The sequence below is a fragment of the Echiichthys vipera genome, assembly GCF_963691815.1.
Source record: "Echiichthys vipera genome assembly, chromosome: 5".
Lineage (NCBI taxonomy): Eukaryota > Metazoa > Chordata > Actinopteri > Perciformes > Trachinidae > Echiichthys > Echiichthys vipera.
This window is the reverse complement of record NC_139830.1, coordinates 13,221,364-13,239,509: the sequence shown is the minus strand read 5'-3', so window position 1 is coordinate 13,239,509 and position 18,146 is coordinate 13,221,364. Positions and strand designations below refer to the sequence as shown.

The window sequence follows — 18,146 nt, the reverse complement described above, 5'->3', positions numbered from 1 at the left end:
GTCAAACAGACACAGTTGACACTCCAGAGTTTTCCAGGTATATTCAGTTTTAAAGACCAAAAGAAAACACATAAAGTGCGAAATTGTCATGGTAAACATTTTCTATTCCTATGGCTTTCAAATGATTCCCCTACACAAAACCCACCTCATTTTACCACCAGAGCCAATAAAGACAATAAAGCTTGACCGATTCTGGACTTGTGAGGCATGTACTGATTTAGATATTTGAGAGTTGGAAAAAAATCAGTGTGCAATGGGTTTTAGAGCTTGGCTAAAATAAGCTGCCTGCTGCAGCCAAAGACGTTGGCATAAGTGGTTATGATGTGGTGTTAATATATCCATTGTGATCACATGCACACTCAAACTTACAACAATACAGTTACAGGACAACCATTAAGAGAGTTTTTTTACATACCAAAAAGAAGGTAAGCAGCAAGAGGGGAAAGAAGGAGGAAAAAGTGAGAGTAAGTGAAAAAATGATGAACATAGGAAAAGAGAAGTTTGTCCTCTGACGTGTTTAATTAAAATAAATGATTGGACTCACTATCACAGCAGGAACACATTGCAGAAGGAGAGAAAGAGTGACAGAGTGAGATATGAAAGGACAGCAAAGGGAGAGGGTGATGAAAGGAGTGAGAGAGATGAGTGACAGAGAGGAAGTGAGGAAAGAGAGAAGAGTGGAGAGATTGAATGAAGAAAAAGGTTAGAGTTGGAGACAGTAGTTCTGAGCTAAAATAATACTGACAAGAAACTAAGCCATCTGGTGCTGTCCCTTCGATTCTGTCATCAAAACCGACAGTTATTAATGCTTTATGTTCCTCAGCTGCAGCAAAATTATTTTACACAAGGACTCTAAGGAATTTGTAGAGAACCAGGAGGTCATTCAATCCAACTGTCTGTTTTTGTTTGTATACAGCAAAACCTAGTTAGTTTTTATGAGTCTGGGTCCCATTGAAGCTACTTACCTGTTCCCCAATTTAGAGACAGTTGGGTGTCCATCAATGTTATTCCTGTTATAAAAAAGTGCTCAAGCACACACATATTAATATGTGTGCATTCTAGTATGTGTGTTTGGTTACCGGCAGTGAGGTCATATCGCAGCAGGCTGAGGACCCATTCTGTGAGGATACAGGGGGTGAATAGGTAGTGGCTGTGGTCATCCACTGTAAACTTGGCTTTCACCTGAGAGTAAAGATACACAGGAAGAGGAATATATATCTATGGACAACATTGAAATTAACCCTAAAGAAGACATCTTTGTCATGGGATGATATGTTGAACCTATGGTCAAATTTACAGTGATTCACAGGTGCCTTAATATATCTCCCTCATCATCAATGAAGGCATATCACAACCATAGCCATATAGGGATTAATTCACTTTGCCTTTGCATGTACAATGTCCTATGCAGAGTTAAACGACTGACCTGAGGGATTCAACTCTACACAATAATTTCATGAAGTTAACTAATGGAGGCAGATATGCTAATGTTTAAGCTTTCAATGTCTCAGGCAAAGTCTATTCTACGAATAAAACTGTGAACATTAATGAACACTCCATCCAAGTCAATGCTGTACCTGTTCATAGAGCTGAACGAAAAACCCAGCCAGCTGGTGTGTTTTCCCTGTGCTGGCCCAGGAAGCCTGGCTGCCCAGGCTATGCTGGAGAACTGGCTGCAGGTACGCTGAGTAGATAGTCTGCAGCTGCTCCCTGTCTGGATAGCTAAAGGCAGAGGCAAAGACGCAGTGAAACAGATGGATGTAGGAAAATAGAAAGAGAGGGGATCAGGGTCAGGGTGAGGGTTAGAGGTAGCCTGGCATCGTCAGACTCAATTGCAAATGCATATCAGTCTGGAACCTCTCAGTTCATTTTCGCTTTCCATGGGGCTGTACAGACCAAAAATGAAATGTGACCTACAACCAATCAGAGCAACAAAACAACACTAAATGACCATCTGAGCAACACGTGCAAGTCATCTAAACACTACCCTAAAATGTGTTTCTGAAAATATTTTCGGCAAGAAACAATGAAATACAGTAATATAATCTTAATTATTATCAAAACATGACAGTTCTCTGTTAGTTTTAAACCCGCTCCACATGTGATAAGTGCTTATAATTAGCTTCCCCAGGATCTGGCCGACTGGAAATCTGTCTGAATGGGAGAGGGGCCAGATGTTCCTGCCAGAGCAATGAAACATGAGCTCAGCAGATTTGTCTGGTTTCAAGGCTAGGTGAGAGGGAGACCAACAGTGAAACAGAAATGCAGAGGGAAACTACATTCAGAGTACATATATATACATGTGTAACTGCAGGCTGTTCCGCAACGTGTAAAGTATATTCACACAATACTTACTCAATAGTGCAGACACGAACTATAGATGAGAAGCGGGAGGTGAGCGAATGGCTCCCTACAGCACCCCCTGTTGACATGGAGGCCACCACCTGGATGTTCTCAAGACTCACCCACTCCAAATTTTCATCATAGAATCCTTTATATGTCAAAACCTGGAGGAAAGACAGAGAGAGAAAGAGATTGGAGATGGAATCATGAAGGTGGAAGAAATAAGAGAGTTGAGGGAAAGTAAGGCAAGTATTAAAGGACTAGAAAAGTCTGTAGGAGAGACTCCAATTAATTTCTGATTATACATGAAACAGCCCTGAACCCTCACTGATGTGATATGAACCAGTGTCAAAATATTTTTGTTTATGTATTATTTCTACCTGTTGCAGGAACGCAGTAAGGTTGCTGGTCCCCCATTTGTCAGGTTTAGGTAGATTGACGTCTTTTAGGTAGAGCACCAGGTTCTCACAGTCTTTGGGTCTGAAGACTCGACCAGTGTTTGAGCTGAGCAACAGACAGGTCTGACCGAGCTTCTGTAAGACATGACGAGATGAGGTCTGGGCACTGCAGTGAACCATGGCAACTTGGGTGGACCGCAGCCGAGAGAAGGCGTAGCGCAGGAGCATGCTGGGCAGAAAACAATAAATAGAAAAATGGTCAAGAATCACACAGGCACAGATTTTTTTGAGAAGGTGTGGCCAGACTAGGTCTAACAACTTCAGCCAAACGAATGAATGCTGTGACTTTTATACATTTCATATATGCTTAGAATGGTGCCACCACTGCAGAAAATGATGAGAAGAATAAATGAGTATATGTGCTAGATTTAACAAGAGGGCCACTCGGGATGTAGATAATAACAACAAACCCAATGGCAAAGAGAGACATTTTATAAGGGTGCAAACAGAGAGAGATAATAATTGGAAAGTTCAGTGTATGTGTGTGTAAATTGATTACATGTTCTTTGAAAAGAGAAAGCTGACTAACCCAGCGAGACGTTGGCATAGTGACCTTTCAAAGAAAGTGAGGCAAGACAAGAGGGCGAGAAAAGGAGACACTGAGTGAAACTCAACTGGAGTGTTAAAGGCAAGTGACCCTTGTTCTTCAGACCGCCGGCGAAGGAAGCAATTACTTTTGAGGCAACGACTCTTTGTTTACACATCCACAAGCACATACACCACACCCACACACACACACATGGGATCCTTATTCTGACTTTACACAAAAGGTCAAGTTTTCAATAAAAAAAGCTTTGAGATCAGTGTTGATTGTGTGCTTGTATCATTTTCAATGTATCAATGAGTGCCTCTGCTTCACAATCCATAATACACAATCTTTCACCATGACCTCACTAACCCATTTTCTACAAGCTGACCTAGAACAGTTTCTTTTTCAAGTGTTTATACAGACTGTCATTTTAAAAATGATATGAGACAATCATGGCTAGGTTTTTATATTAGTTAATGTAAGATAATCTAATGGTTACTCAACAATCACCTTGTGTGATTGTCGAATAAATGTGTTCAACCGCTTGTCCCTAACGGGGTCGCGGGGGGTTGGAGCCGATCCCAGCTTACATTGGGCGTAAAGCAGGGTACACCCTGGAAAGGACGCCAGTCTAACGCAGGGCACATAGAGACAGAAAGAGAACACTCACATTCACACCTACGGACAATTTAGAGTCATCCAATAATCCTGACACGTGCATGTCTTTGGACTGTGGGAGGAAACCGGAGAACCCAGACAGAACCCACACAGACACAGAGAGAACATGAAAACTGCCGGATTCAAACCAAGAACCATCTTGCTTTGAGGCGACAGTGCTAACCACACCACCTGCTGTCCTAGCAATGTGTTCAATATATTTTTAAGTAATGTTTTGACAGAGTTTATGTATATAATAGACATAATATTGCATGTGTGAATGTGCATGCATCTCTGCATGTGTGTAATTACCCCTTTCCACAGCCCTCTGGCCCTACCACCATAAAGGGCTGCTTGTGCTGCGCTGTGAGCCATGGGGAGAAGCAGTGTAGACCTCGTTGCATGTCCGGAGTCTCAATAACAGGTAGTGTGTGTGTATGAGAGAGCTGTTCAAGTGAGAGACCCTCGGGACGATGGAATGTATAGGCTGATAGATGGCCACTGTCAGAGTCATAGTAGGTATCGAGTGGTTTTTTGTTGTCTGGTGGGCTTTCCCTGGCCCAGCTCAGCAACTACAGAAGTACAAAGAAATAAAGGCAAACATTAAGACCAGGACTGATATCTTTCCAAACAGTAGCTTTACAGAACTTCCCCACCAGGTGCATATCCTGTACTGCAAGTTCTTTTATTAACTGTAAGAAATACGTCTCTTAGTTTGAAATAGGAATAAACTTCGATACTAAAAACTTAGCTGTTCTTAGGGTCACCCTCTGCCCATAGAAAAAAAACATGGGTCCTCACCTCTTTGGCAAACTCCTGTCTTGTTTTGAGGTTGAGGTTTCCTCCCAAACCCCTAAGAAGACCAACGATAAACTGACCTCTCTCTGTCACAGCATTGAGGTGTGACAGACCATTCAACACTGTGCCCACCATACTAGTCTCCACCACAAAGTCATTCTGATGAAAGCAGAGAAGGTACACGTTTTAATTAAATATCAACAAAGATTTTGAAACACATAGAGTGAAGACTTACTTATAACTAAAGCATGCAGATTTTTCAAAAATGATTCCTGTGAATTAATCACATTCCTTAATGTCAGCATTTAGATTCATTATATTCAGTGCATGCAAGATCAACACTGTAGCACTTTTGCAGGCAGCCTCCCAGACAAAAAATGGAATTCAAAAAGTGGATTTAAAATTATTCACGACACAGTTTGACTGTTTTTGTGCCAGTGTGTAGAAGTAAAATGGTTACGTGTTTGAGGACCCAGTCCAGGCCTCGTTGGAAATAGTCTCCAAGCCAGTTTTCTAGGTTACTGCGACACTCCTCTGGTTGCCCTTTTAACCACGACTTCACCAAGGCACCCACATCAATGTCCTCATCACTGAAGAAATGAATTGGGAATCAGGGAAGGTAAGAAAAAAACAACAGTGCAACAAGATAGTTGAAGAACATGGAATTTGGTACATATAGACATTTAAAACATTGTCTGCATAGGCTGACTGACCTGAGAAAGATCATTCCCATGCGGGATATGGTAGCTGGTGAGGCACAGCTAAGGTCGTGAGTCTCAAACAGGAAGTTAACATTGGGTCCGAACTGGATGCGTTCTCCACTTGGCATGGTTAACAGCCGATTATCATCAAGTACAGAGTTCAGACTCTCAATCCACTCTGGGTCGATGTCGCCGTCGCACACAATCCATGAGCTCACCCCTAGAAAACACAAAAACAAATATACATAATATTCATAATCTAGATACATACTGTACATCAACCTTAATACATACAGTGCAGAGTTTAAAAAATGTAGACCACTTTAGGCTAACTGTATCCAGTCATAGTAAAGTATACTGGTCTACTTAAATTTTTGATGTCTCTTTCTTACCCTGTGGTTCTCTGACCACATTCCTTGCACTATGTGTGAGGACACCATCAGCCCATTCTCTGGTGTCCATGTCTATATGTCCCAGCAGCTGCTGTCTGGGCATGGCCTTAGGATTCATTGTGTACTGCTTCACCTGCAAAAATAAAGCCTTAATTAAAGATTGCGCACAAGATTCGGAAGATCTTTTTTTTTTAACTGACCATACACTCTCAAATAAGTTCTTTACATACTCCTTTATGTGCTAAATCATTTTGGAACCTAAACCTCACAAGATGTAAATTTACAGCAATTTGAATATAGAATATAGTTTTAGAGTGAATTGGGTGTTATATACAGTATGTCTTGCTGAATGAAAATTCAGGTAGGCGGTTTGTCTCTTACTCACCACTTTGCCTGTCTTGCTGAGAGCAGCCCTAAGCATCCTCCAGAGTGTAGACTTCCCTGCTCCACTTGGCCCTACGATGACTACACCCATGCGTTGTCTAAGCTGTTCATTTAGCTCCAATGCCTTCTTAAGCTATACAAATGGGGAAAAAACAGTCAGCAATTCATCTAAGATTATTCCACCATAATTCTAACAAATAATCCCATCTCAGGGGTGATTTAAAAGGTTTATGTAGTATGGAGTGATCACTAACGCTGGCTGAATACCAGTTGACATAACGTATTGTGACTGACAATGATATGTGTACATTTGGCTTATAAATAGATGTCTTCATGCACACCCACCTGGCTGGGTATAAGTTCAAGTCGTGCCTCCTGGTAGACTTGTTTCAGTGCATGCATTAGTATCTGGTCCTCCACATCGGTAAAAATAACTCCAGAGAAGACATCTTTGACCAGAGCGTCAAATCGGGAGCTATCGGCAAACGTCAGCTTGGACATGGTGTTAAGTCTCAGTGCCTGCACCACCAGACCACTCTCCTGAACTGCATGAATATTAAAAAGATGAAGAAGAAGGTAATGACAGTTAACTTGTCACGTCATTATTATTTTGCTCATGCACATGCCCCTTGTTATATAATTGCTAACTACCAAAGCCTGTCATGATTTAAAAATTTGTTAATAGTTTAGTTCTCTTCGCCAAAGATTCTGGTCTTCCCCCTTTTTTCACAGCAGAGAGGAACACTTGGCTAGACTACACAAGAAAACCTTGGGGATGCATCGACAGACAGGAGGTGCATGTGTATGTGTATGTGCATGTGTATGTGTATGTGTATGTGTATGTGTATGTGTATGTGTATGTGTGTATGTACGTGTGCACATGCATGTGTATGTGTATGTGTCTGTTGGACAGATAAAGGGCGGATGGAATAGAAGGATTTAAAAGAGAGAAAGGGATGTGTTCAAGAAAATACAGAGAGGGAAATGAAGAGAGAGATAGAGGGGTTGGGAGTATTGAAAAGCAGAGACATGAAGCGGATATGGGGGTGAGAAACAGAGGGCAGCAAGTGAGAATGAGTGGGACAAGTGCAGCATCGACAGCCAAGAATCACAGAGGGGGCATACCAAGAGGTCAAAAGAAGGATGGATGAGTTAGAGAAAGGCGTACTGAAGAGGTAAACAACAGAACTCAGGCAAAGTGTTTGGCAATGAGAGTTAGGAGAAGGACAAAAGTACACACAAGCGAAAAGCCTACGGGAAGAAAGGTTTTAAAGTGGGGAGTTTGGACAAAATTTCATCTGAAGTCATGTCTGTGTTAGAGGATATAGAGGGCAAGGACAACCGCAGGTTTAGAGAGAAAGTGCTAGTCAATAGATCCTGTTGATGTTCAAGTACACTCATGAATAGTGTTACAGATATCCATAAACAGAGATGCAGATTATCCCAAAAAAATGTAGTGTGACCCTGCTGGGAATGGGAAAACCAGCCAAATTTTTCCCTATCACCTTATCCTCTAATCCTTCCTGTCAGCTTAGCAGCTTTCTATCTCTCAGGTCAGTGGCTTACTATCAGTGCAACCGTTTCAGCACTTTTCAGGTGGCACATTATAGAGACACTTTCACCAAATGATCAAAAAGTATGCTCTCAGTTGACGTTTTTGTGAAAAAATTGTATTGGTACATTTTACTTAAAACACTGCACGACATTATAAGCTATGCAAATATAAAGCAGGGAAGTCAGTTGGACTGTTCTGTTTTATAATGCATATGTGAATATGAGAAAAATTACACTGTGGACATTAAATGTTGATATGCTGTGTATGTATATGTTTAAATACGCTTTTGACTGTCTGCAGCATGGTACATTGCATGACAGTACAGTTATAATTATTCTAACTTTTTGGTTCATTCATTTCTGTGAATTTCTATTAGAGACATGTCAAACAGACATTTTCATTAGCTCTCATTATAGTTGTCAATACTGACACTCAAAGACTCCTGACCCCTGAAGTGTGCTAAGTAACACTGCAAAAAAAATCTAGTGAGCTTGAATATAACCCCTATCCTCTTCAAAACGCCCTTAAAAAACTAAATAAAGAATGCACTTTAATTTTTTTTACACTACCACAAATACATTGGGTAAATTGTGTAGAATGATTACTCAAATATGTATTAATTGTGTATCCTATTGTGTGTTTTATCGCAGTGAATATTTCAGTACAGCTGGTATTAGCTTACGGCAGATATATTGTATCGGTGTATACATTATGACTGCTGATAAGTAACAAAATATTGCAGTATACACATGCCAAACTAGGTTTAAGGTTAAATTAAATATCATTATTAAATATTTTATACACTGGAGAAAATGCAGAGGAAATTTTTTTTTCAGTGTAAAATGTCCCACTTAATATCTAATATCTCAAAATCTAAGGGATTTGTACCAAGAATGTTTGAGTCTAAAAAAACTACAATTGGTCAAAATATATTATCAGGTTTTTTAGATGTGCAAATATTGATTTCAGCATCAAATATCTTTTTTAATTAAATCACTGACTTGGTCAATGAGATATTGTGCCCTGCCTAAAACAACAAAAATATACCTTTGCAGTAAGCTTTTGACCAAATGTAGCATTGCAACAGGCAGGAAAATTCAAGTATGTCATGGGGAGATAAAAGCATATACTGTATATTTCTTAGTTGTTGTTGTTTTTTGGTTGTTTTACATTTATTTTTTTCAGAAAGAAACAACAAATATCCATATCAGCCCTTGATATGTGATTTTAGATCCTGATATGTTGTAGTGTATTTTGTTCATTAAATCCTGTGAGTCTCATCCTGTTGTGTTACGGGATACTGTATGTGCTGTTTAGTTAAACACAACAAGTTATGGTAATGTCATGTGTACCAGCAATGAATGTGACTCGAGGTCATGGCTAAATAGGAACCCTCTTTCCCCTAACTTTCCTGTCATTCTCCACCATGGGAATAGCCTCACAAAAATATTGTAACTTGAAATAAAAAAATAGCCAGAGGGGGTCTTACTCTTGTCCTTGTCATGACTCCCCCTTTGTTGCTGCAGGAGACTGCCACAGGCCTTCAGCACCGTCTTCAGAGCACGCAAACCCCAGTCGTAATGCTGCTGGGGAGTCAACAGCTCCCTGGACACATACATAAAGGCACATTTTCACACTTATTCACACACACTCGATTGAATGCAGTACTGGTTATAGTGCTAAGTGGCAGGATGTAGAGTAGAGGATAACTCATCTACAAAATCAATACATTGCAATAGACTGTAGTGGCAATGTGAATTATATCAAATGAATTCAACGGCCACAGTATGATTTGATTTGGAACACAAAAAACGCAACTAAGTGAACTACAGAGACATAAAGACCAGATTGGTGACACAGGTCACATACTGTACATACTGTATGATTAGTACCCTGAGTACGTCTTACTCCATCATAAACCAAAAACAACTTAACTAAACAATTTCTACCTGGCCAGGTTGAAAATTGCAACCAGTTTGCGTCCCAGCATTTCTCCGTTTTTGAAGCCCTCGGAGTAGAGGATGACCTCCGCAATGAGCTCATTGTCTGGCCTGCTCATGGCCACAGGTCTGAACAGCTGCTTTAGGTTGTCTGGAAGCTTTTGCCTGCCTCCGTATCCTTTTCCTGCTGGGTTTAATGTGATGAACACCCCAGAGTTTGGGTTCAATTCAACCTTGATGATAAGAGAAGGAAACAAGGTTATTCTCATTAATAGTATGTGTTTTATACTGGCATGAATATAGTTTGATTGATTATTGGATGATTAATGACGCAAGTAACTATTCTACAATGGATGAATAAATAATTTATTTATTGACAAACTAATTTTACAAAAAAAAAGGAAAAGGAGTGTTGCACTGTGTATGTTAAAGTATGTGTGTGTATATACAAGCCAATGAATTAAACAGAAAGATAAAATAATTCTTATTTAAGTGCACAGAGACACAAAGTGGGCTTGAGAAATAGTGAGTCATTTTTTTTTTGAAACATTAACATGTTTGTCAGCATCTTTTCTTATTTTCTGACCTCCTTTCCCAGCAGTTCACATGTGTTCTTGTGATGTTTGAGGGAGTCTTGAATGGCCTGAATCTGCATGGAAACTGCAGACAATACCGCCTCCTCTAAGCGGTTAAACTCATCAAAGCAGCCCCATGCTCCACACTTCACCAAGCCCACAAAGATTCGGCCCATTGACTTCACATCAATGCCCTGAAAAACAGACAGATGCAAACCAGAAAAAATATATATTTTCATGTGTTCTAATTGGCAGTCCAGTTTTGTGTGTGGTCAAGTTTACACATCACAGATGTTTGCACATAGACATACCAGGTATACGTATGTCCATATGTATGTCAGAATAATGACTGAAAAATCTGCCACATAATCTCTAGGAGCATCTTTATACCTCATCACAGTTGAACACCAGCACTTGGCGTCCGTACAGCCCCCCCAGGGCTTTGACCGACTCAGTCTTGCCTGTGCCAGCGGGCCCATAGGGGTTCCCCCCAAGTCCCATCTTCATGGCCTGGGTCAGAGTCAGGTAGCACTTATCAGTCAGTGGAGTGTGTACCAGCTTTGCTGCATTCCCCTGAGATACAGGAGAGGTAAGGTGGAAAAGAAAGTGAGCGATAAAGAGAAAGAAAGCGTCGGAAACAAAGTGAGATAGCCCAACAGAAGTAAAGATATGGTGAGTAAGGGGAGGTGTGGAGGGGGAAAGTCAGCAGAGGGAAAAAGCAAACAAAGGATTGATGGATTACGAGAGGAAGGAATGAGAAACAAATGAAGTACAGGAAAGAACATGAAAATTAGTGAAAATAGCCTGTGTTAAATTATAGGAACTGCAGAGCTAGGCATCTTCAGTGCTTCTCATATCTGCATAAAAAGTGCCCCACAAAGGAAAAAATTGTTCAACTATTATTCCTAGAACATAAAACATTTTTTGGGAGAACCCCCAATGCCACCATGTAACACGGGGGCAATTTATAACAGCAGCTCCCTTACCATGAAAATTATCTAGTGAAACCAGGTCATCTTAAATTAATTTAAGGTATTATGGTAGCATCAGTGGAATTGCTTGCAAAGATAAATAATCTGCATATTAATTCTGAAGAGATCTTCCTGTGTACAATACTACACTGATGCCCAAAACTATCTATACTTCAATTGTTGTGGATTGGGTTAAGGCATGTGCAAATGTGTATGGGTGCCTACATTGTGTGATACTACACGTGACTATGGTATAAACAGTACACGCTATATCTTTTTGTCAGTTTGACATAATTAATCCAATTCAGGCAATCAATTAATAATTTGAGCCATATATTGGGAAAAAAATACACATTTTCTACATAGCCCCACAAATAAGTTGCAAATGTGGGTTGCTTTTCTTCCTTTCAAGTCACTGGAGATTGTCTATTAAGTGATCAGATTCAGCCATTTTGTACTCTTTGGAGTTACATATGTATTGTATATTCTGGATGATCACATATAAAGTGTAGGCCAAAAAAACATCAATGTGCGTTTTGGAGTGTTCATTTGATCAATTACAAATATGTATCCAACTTATAGCTACATGATAACACACCTGGTATTCATATGTATAGCTGAATTGTGAATCCACCATATGTATGAGGCAGCATTTGTCTGTTCCCATGTAGAAACGAAGCTGCTTCTTCCAGGCCCAGGCCTCAGGGCTGGTAACACCTGCCTGGTTAAGCTGCTTCACCACACTGATGTTGTGAATAATGTCCAGGATCAATGCCTTCAACTTCAGCTGCAGAACACTGGACTCTGCAGAGGAAGACATGCGTGAATATCGGGATGGCAGAATCTGTAAAGTTATGCTAATAACAAACTTGATTGAAACGAGCCAAACCTATTGGCATTTGCAATACAAAATAAATATACATATTCACCAAAATAAACAATTAAAAGCAGTGGTGTAAAAGCCTCTTTGTAGTCCTGGAGGTTCAAAGCAAAAACTAGATTTTCAGTTTCAATTTCAGATCTCATTAATGCAGTTTTCTTTCTGTCTCCATTTTCTTGGTCAATCAATTATATAATAATAATAATAATAACTAAATATGTAAGATTCAAACTTCTAAATTTATTGTAGATAAATTACTACTGCTATTAATTGGTCATTGGGTAATAAAACAGCAGCTGTTGTCAGTTGTAAGCTGTTGTAAGAAAAAATGCAGAATTGTATTGATTGGTGAAAATAATAAGTGGGACTACTGATTCCACAGTGTAAGTAAACAAGAATTTTGAAAGGGAGACTTTGTTAGACAAGAATACAGCCGCACTGATATTCTGAAAAGTCACCCACCCTTAACGTTCATAAATAGAAATATGCACTTGAAGCTATTTAGAAACAGTGTCATTGTAACTAACTTGTCCAAAAGCTCTTAAATGTAGTCCCCTCTGTAGTTAGAATAGAGTAGGGGCACAAGTAAGCAAAAAAAATAATTAACACATTAAGTTTACTGTTTGACAGAAAAATGCCCTCTCTCAATTGCATATATTGGTCATAAAAACTTAACCAACATTTGGGGAATCCTAAATATGTTTATTTGTGCATATAAATATACATACAGAAAAAATGACAAGTCTAATGGCCCATATTCAGTGTAATCAATATAATTATCCAATCCAATCATAAATCTTCACTGCCTATTATCTTTCTACGTACAGTACATGCCTGTAGTTAGGATTTCATATTGTAAATTATAGTAGATACAAGTGGTATGTACTAGGCACTGTAGGTGTTTTGATTGGCTTGTATGTAGGACTGCATCAGTGATGTCAGCCTAGCCCCAGAAGCATAAAGAAATACCATCTTGTCTTATCTCTGTGCCAAAGGGGAGATCACTACAACTCCCCACATGGGTTTATGGCCCATTAATGTAGACTGGGTAATTAGATTATCCTTGCCATTACTTTAGCTACTTTAATCAGTAATGCCACTCTGAAGCCTCTTCAGCCTATCTGACTGTTTTAAGGGAGCTAGTAATTTAATAAGGTGTTATTGTGGAAATTGGTTCTATTATAAATGTGAATGGTGGTAATTTTAAATGCAAAACTGTCAAAAAATGAACCATATTATGTACAAATATAACAAGCTCCAACACATCGCTGTGCAGAAATATTTGGTCTTTTAAGTCAAAAATCTAAGAAACTAATGAGAAAAATTTGGCTCCAGAAACACGTTGTGCAACTGAAACAAGTGCTGTTTTTACAGAAACATTTACATATGACATAGAAATTTGGAATTTGGCAGCAATGAACCGTGAAATGATGCCTCTACCAGGGTTATGGAAGAGCTTTTCATCTCATGCATGAGTAAGAATCTTTAATTTAAATTTAAAGTCCTTTTTACAAATTCAAGTCCTGTGAAAAAACTCTGCTGTCATGTATTATGTAGCCATATATTCAGCCCCAAGACATTAAAATAGCCTGCCAGCTACTACTGCATCTGCAGCTTGAAAGGGGACTGCCCCTCTTAAGTCTCTTGTGTCTGACTTGCTATCAAGAGACTCACACAAGAGCAGTCATTCTTTAATAATCTCTCAGTCCTAAGTAACAACACAATATTTTGATCAGAGCTCAATTATTAACAACACAAGAGGGACACTGGTGGTGGATCAAAAAGTAAGTTAAAAGTAGCAAGTATTAATAAAGCATGTCAATTTGGGGACATTACAATTAGCAGGAATGTGACCAGCAACCAAAAGAAGAAAATGGGGGTAAGAGATCAGGTCAACATTATGAGCATTTGGCACACTAAAACATATCACAAAATTTTGATAAAAAAAACATCACACAGGATATGACACTGCTTCTCCCAGTTTCTCCTGCCTGGGTTTGTATACGACTCACATCAGAATTTGTTTTATCCACTCGGTTTCGATTAACATTCCAGATTATGATTTATTGAATTTAGTCATTACCAGCACAGGGACATGCACATATTGTATTTATTTAGTTATTTTATTACTGTTTTAATTGCTGTCGCTTCCTTTTTGGACCCCAGGAAGACTAGGCACCACTTTGTGGAAGCTGATAGGAATCCAAATAAAGAATAAAAGAATATACACAGTGCACTTAGACTGAATGTGAAGAAGCTTTTAGAGGTGGCATTCGTAAACAAAGTCACTGAAAAGATGGGAGTTGACACAAACATGCAGATTCTCACAGGGGTCAGGGGTCAAGACAGATCCATACAAGTTAAAAATGTTTCAACTTAAAGTCAGTACATTGAGGTTCCACCAGTCTGAGGAGACACACACTCATTCATCACTTGGACACAAACACAGACAGAACTACCTGTGTTAGCTTGATCGTCAGAGCTGGTGTCCACCGTAGTGTAGTGTTCTAATTTGCTAATGAGCTCAAGCTCCAGCTGCTGCAAATTTTGCTCTTTTAGAGCTCTTTCTATATCTTCAGTAAACTGGATTTGCTCGGCCAGACATAGAATCTAAACCAAGAATAAGAAAGTTCAGCCACTTCAGAGTACTTTTTCCAATCATTGAAATATGTGGTCTTGTATCTCAACTTGAACAAAGTATTGTTGGTTGTATAAAAAGGTTGTGTACCTGTGATGGGTAACGTGCAGGGTCCACCTCTCCTTTCTTCCCTGCTGAGAGACATTCATACAGCAAATGCTTCAGAGTCTCCTTCATTTCCACAGACAGCTCACTTAGCCACACCTAGAAAGAAGGAAACAGTTAACACACAGCCACAAATAGGTCTGATAATAAAACAGTGTATGCAAATTAAATAATTATAATTAAATAAAAAAAGTGATACAACATGTTCCATTTTAAACACACTGGAACAAACACATCCATGCAAAGCTGGAAAGTGTCCTATCAATCATTATTAAAACCTCTGCACAACAGCTTTACCTCCACAAGGCTGGAGATGCGTATGAGGTTTCTGAGCGGCACTGTTTCTCCCTCCAAAGAACACATTGCAACAATATGCTGGCACTGTTCATCAAACACAACACTGTGGATGCCTGCAACAATAATTAACAGACATGTTCCATTCACTGTCCAATAAAATGTTCCATGATACAAGGGATACAAAGAAGAGAGGAGAGCAGAACCAAGGATGGCATAATGGGGAAAAACAGAAAAGAGCACAACATAAGAAAACAAGAAAACAAAGAAGAACAAAACAGGTTTCTGACCTGCAAAGAGTTTCTTGAGGTGTGACTGGATTACAGTTGGGTTGGTTGCCTGACCAAGAATTTCTAAAAGATCATCATCTCCTATGAAATAGAACCGTGGGAAGGCAGAGCGTTTCTCCTGCGACAACCACACACAATAAAAAAAAGTTGTGATGCTTACCACCAATTTTACATGTACAGTATGTAGTTTTTGCACACAATATTGCATGTGTGTGTACCTCCAGGAACTCATTGAGTGACTTTTGGCAGCGCTGGAGCTGATCCAATATGGTGACCAGGGAGTTTCTGATCCCAGCCCTTGAGCTCAGAGAGACAACTCTTCCGTCTCTCTGAATGTCTGACATTATAGACCTGGTACACATACGGAGAAAATGTTTTGTTATGAATGTGCACAAAAAAAACATTCTGCATGCTACGCAAATTCAATTTTCCCATTTATCCCAGCAGTAGACATACACTCCTAATGTTACACTGAATATCAGCCTTAATAAACCTGAGAGTTAAACAGAAAAAGAATAATACATTGAAACATATGTGTCGTGAAGCAAGAAATACATGTACCATCACTATAGGATACAGGTATAATATTGGATATGGAATGAAACAATGACTGAGGTTTGAATCCCAACTTTAAATTTAAATGTGAGGATATACACAATAGGAACCATTTGAAGTGTCACACACACACACACACACACACACACACACACACACACACACACACACACACACACACACACACACACACACACACACTCACACTCACACACACACACACACACACACACACACACACACACACACACACACACACACACACACACACACACACACACACACACACACACACACACACACACACACACACACACACACACACACACACACACACACACACACACAAAAAGTACCTGAAGTCTTCATCAACACGTTTGAAGCGGGCCTCCTCCCGGGGCAATGCCCCTCGTCCAAAAATGGGCTCCAGATAAACCCAACGCCTCTGGATGGCATTCAGACTCAAAAGGTACTCATCTAAGTCTGATAGACGAACCTCCCACAGACTGACCTGGACATAAACAGAGTAAATATAGTGACATTGTTCAGTGCTGCTTCATTTGTTAACCTTGATATATTGTTGAACTACAAATAACAAATAAACATGTGCCAATACATTCAATTCAATCTTATGTATAGTGCCAAATCATAACAAAAGTTAAATGACTACATCAATTAATATGGTGATGTTTACACATGTTGTATCTTTAATCAACAGGTCGTCCTGGGAAATTTACTTTTCCCAAAATAAAAATTGAAGCAATTAAAGATGTTAAACGCATACTCATAGATTGTTTGACCTGACCTTGTCTTGGAAGCTGTGGTAGTAGGGAGAGTCTTTCAGAGACTGCAGCAGACAGCGGTTATCTCCCACCTGGATGGGCATAGAGTGGGGATAAAGCCAATGTTTGCTAATCCTTAACGTTTCATTTAATGGTGCCAGTAGATATGCTTGCATTTTCCTGAAGACATTTCTGTGCCTTCCAAGTCTATCTACCAAGTGGTCACTTTAATTGACCTTCCTGAAAAAATGATTATCAAAAATAATGAAAGATGTTTTTAAAAGCATTGCTCTGCATGCATATTTCCCTTTTGTACACTATCTCACTAAACAGCATTATATTGCCGTTTTGGCTCACACCTTTATCAGATTCAGAAAAGGTGAAGAGTTACAGACCTACAGTACTTAAATATCTATCAAAACAAGGAAAAGATATGCCATAGGAAAATTACAGTACATCATTCAATAATCATCTGTTTCTGTATTATCTGTACAGTATCACTACCATTTTTTTACAATTCACTATATAAGACAAGATACCCACACACTCATACATGTTAAGTAAGAAAACATATTAAATAAGTCTTTCTCAGCCTGCATTTAATTTATGACATTCTTTATTAAGTTAACCAGGACATCTCTTTCAGCTTACTGAAAACAGTAGACAGATGCTTAGGAATCTCTTGGTTCCAGAAATGTCAGGCAGACTGAGAGCAGTTAGCTGGGATGTAAGAGTAAACACACCATTCTCATTTGGGTGGATGCCATCTGCTTTGTACAGGTGGGTTATGATCAGTTACAATACACTGTAATTTACTTTGCTGATTAAGATTAAGTGCTTACTGCTAACCCTGACTCACTGTGACATTATGCAAACTGTATACAAGTATTTGTTTGTGTATGTGTGTACCTGGTTGACTATATCCTTCCAGTCCTTGATGAGGGTGAGAGTGTGTCTGCTGCTGTCCATGTACTCAGTAAAGGTGAAGGTAGCGGCAGCTCCCCACAAATCCAGCTCCCTCAGTGCTTCTCTGATTGTTACCTCTGCCTGAGCACGACTGTTCAGGTCCTGATTGCAAGTGCGCACACACATACACATACACACAGCATTACTCCACTGGGCTGGTGGGCAAGAACTTTTACCTCTGAACCACCTGTGCGCCCTGTTTAGTCAAATTCCAATACGGACTATGAATATGTAGATGTTCTATGTGGCTTGCCAAGAATATGATGTTAAGCACTGAAAATCTAAGATGAGAGAAACACCTTGAAATTTGCAGATTGGAAACTTAATAGGACA

The 18,146-nt window shown here is 39.5% G+C and overlaps 1 protein-coding gene across 2 annotated transcripts in view; it reads right to left on the bottom strand.

Moving 5' to 3' along the window:
• dync2h1 (dynein cytoplasmic 2 heavy chain 1) overlaps positions 1–18,146 on the bottom strand; it is a gene marked incomplete at its 5' end in the record, with an annotated part of 103,680 nt that overhangs the window by 72,600 nt on the left and 12,934 nt on the right. For both annotated transcript variants that reach the window (XM_083913639.1, XM_083913640.1), the window contains 24 exons: positions 1,080–1,182; positions 1,578–1,722; positions 2,356–2,507; positions 2,724–2,970; positions 4,300–4,559; positions 4,789–4,944; positions 5,246–5,375; positions 5,499–5,706; positions 5,879–6,011; positions 6,264–6,395; positions 6,608–6,807; positions 9,307–9,422; positions 9,767–9,990; positions 10,344–10,526; positions 10,723–10,905; positions 11,902–12,107; positions 14,643–14,793; positions 14,912–15,025; positions 15,224–15,336; positions 15,511–15,628; positions 15,729–15,861; positions 16,422–16,576; positions 16,871–16,939; positions 17,757–17,915. In XM_083913639.1, the coding sequence (XP_083769765.1) occupies positions 1,080–1,182; positions 1,578–1,722; positions 2,356–2,507; positions 2,724–2,970; positions 4,300–4,559; positions 4,789–4,944; positions 5,246–5,375; positions 5,499–5,706; positions 5,879–6,011; positions 6,264–6,395; positions 6,608–6,807; positions 9,307–9,422; positions 9,767–9,990; positions 10,344–10,526; positions 10,723–10,905; positions 11,902–12,107; positions 14,643–14,793; positions 14,912–15,025; positions 15,224–15,336; positions 15,511–15,628; positions 15,729–15,861; positions 16,422–16,576; positions 16,871–16,939; positions 17,757–17,915 (3,790 nt within the window). The remainder of the gene's footprint in view (positions 1–1,079; positions 1,183–1,577; positions 1,723–2,355; positions 2,508–2,723; positions 2,971–4,299; positions 4,560–4,788; positions 4,945–5,245; positions 5,376–5,498; positions 5,707–5,878; positions 6,012–6,263; positions 6,396–6,607; positions 6,808–9,306; positions 9,423–9,766; positions 9,991–10,343; positions 10,527–10,722; positions 10,906–11,901; positions 12,108–14,642; positions 14,794–14,911; positions 15,026–15,223; positions 15,337–15,510; positions 15,629–15,728; positions 15,862–16,421; positions 16,577–16,870; positions 16,940–17,756; positions 17,916–18,146) is intronic.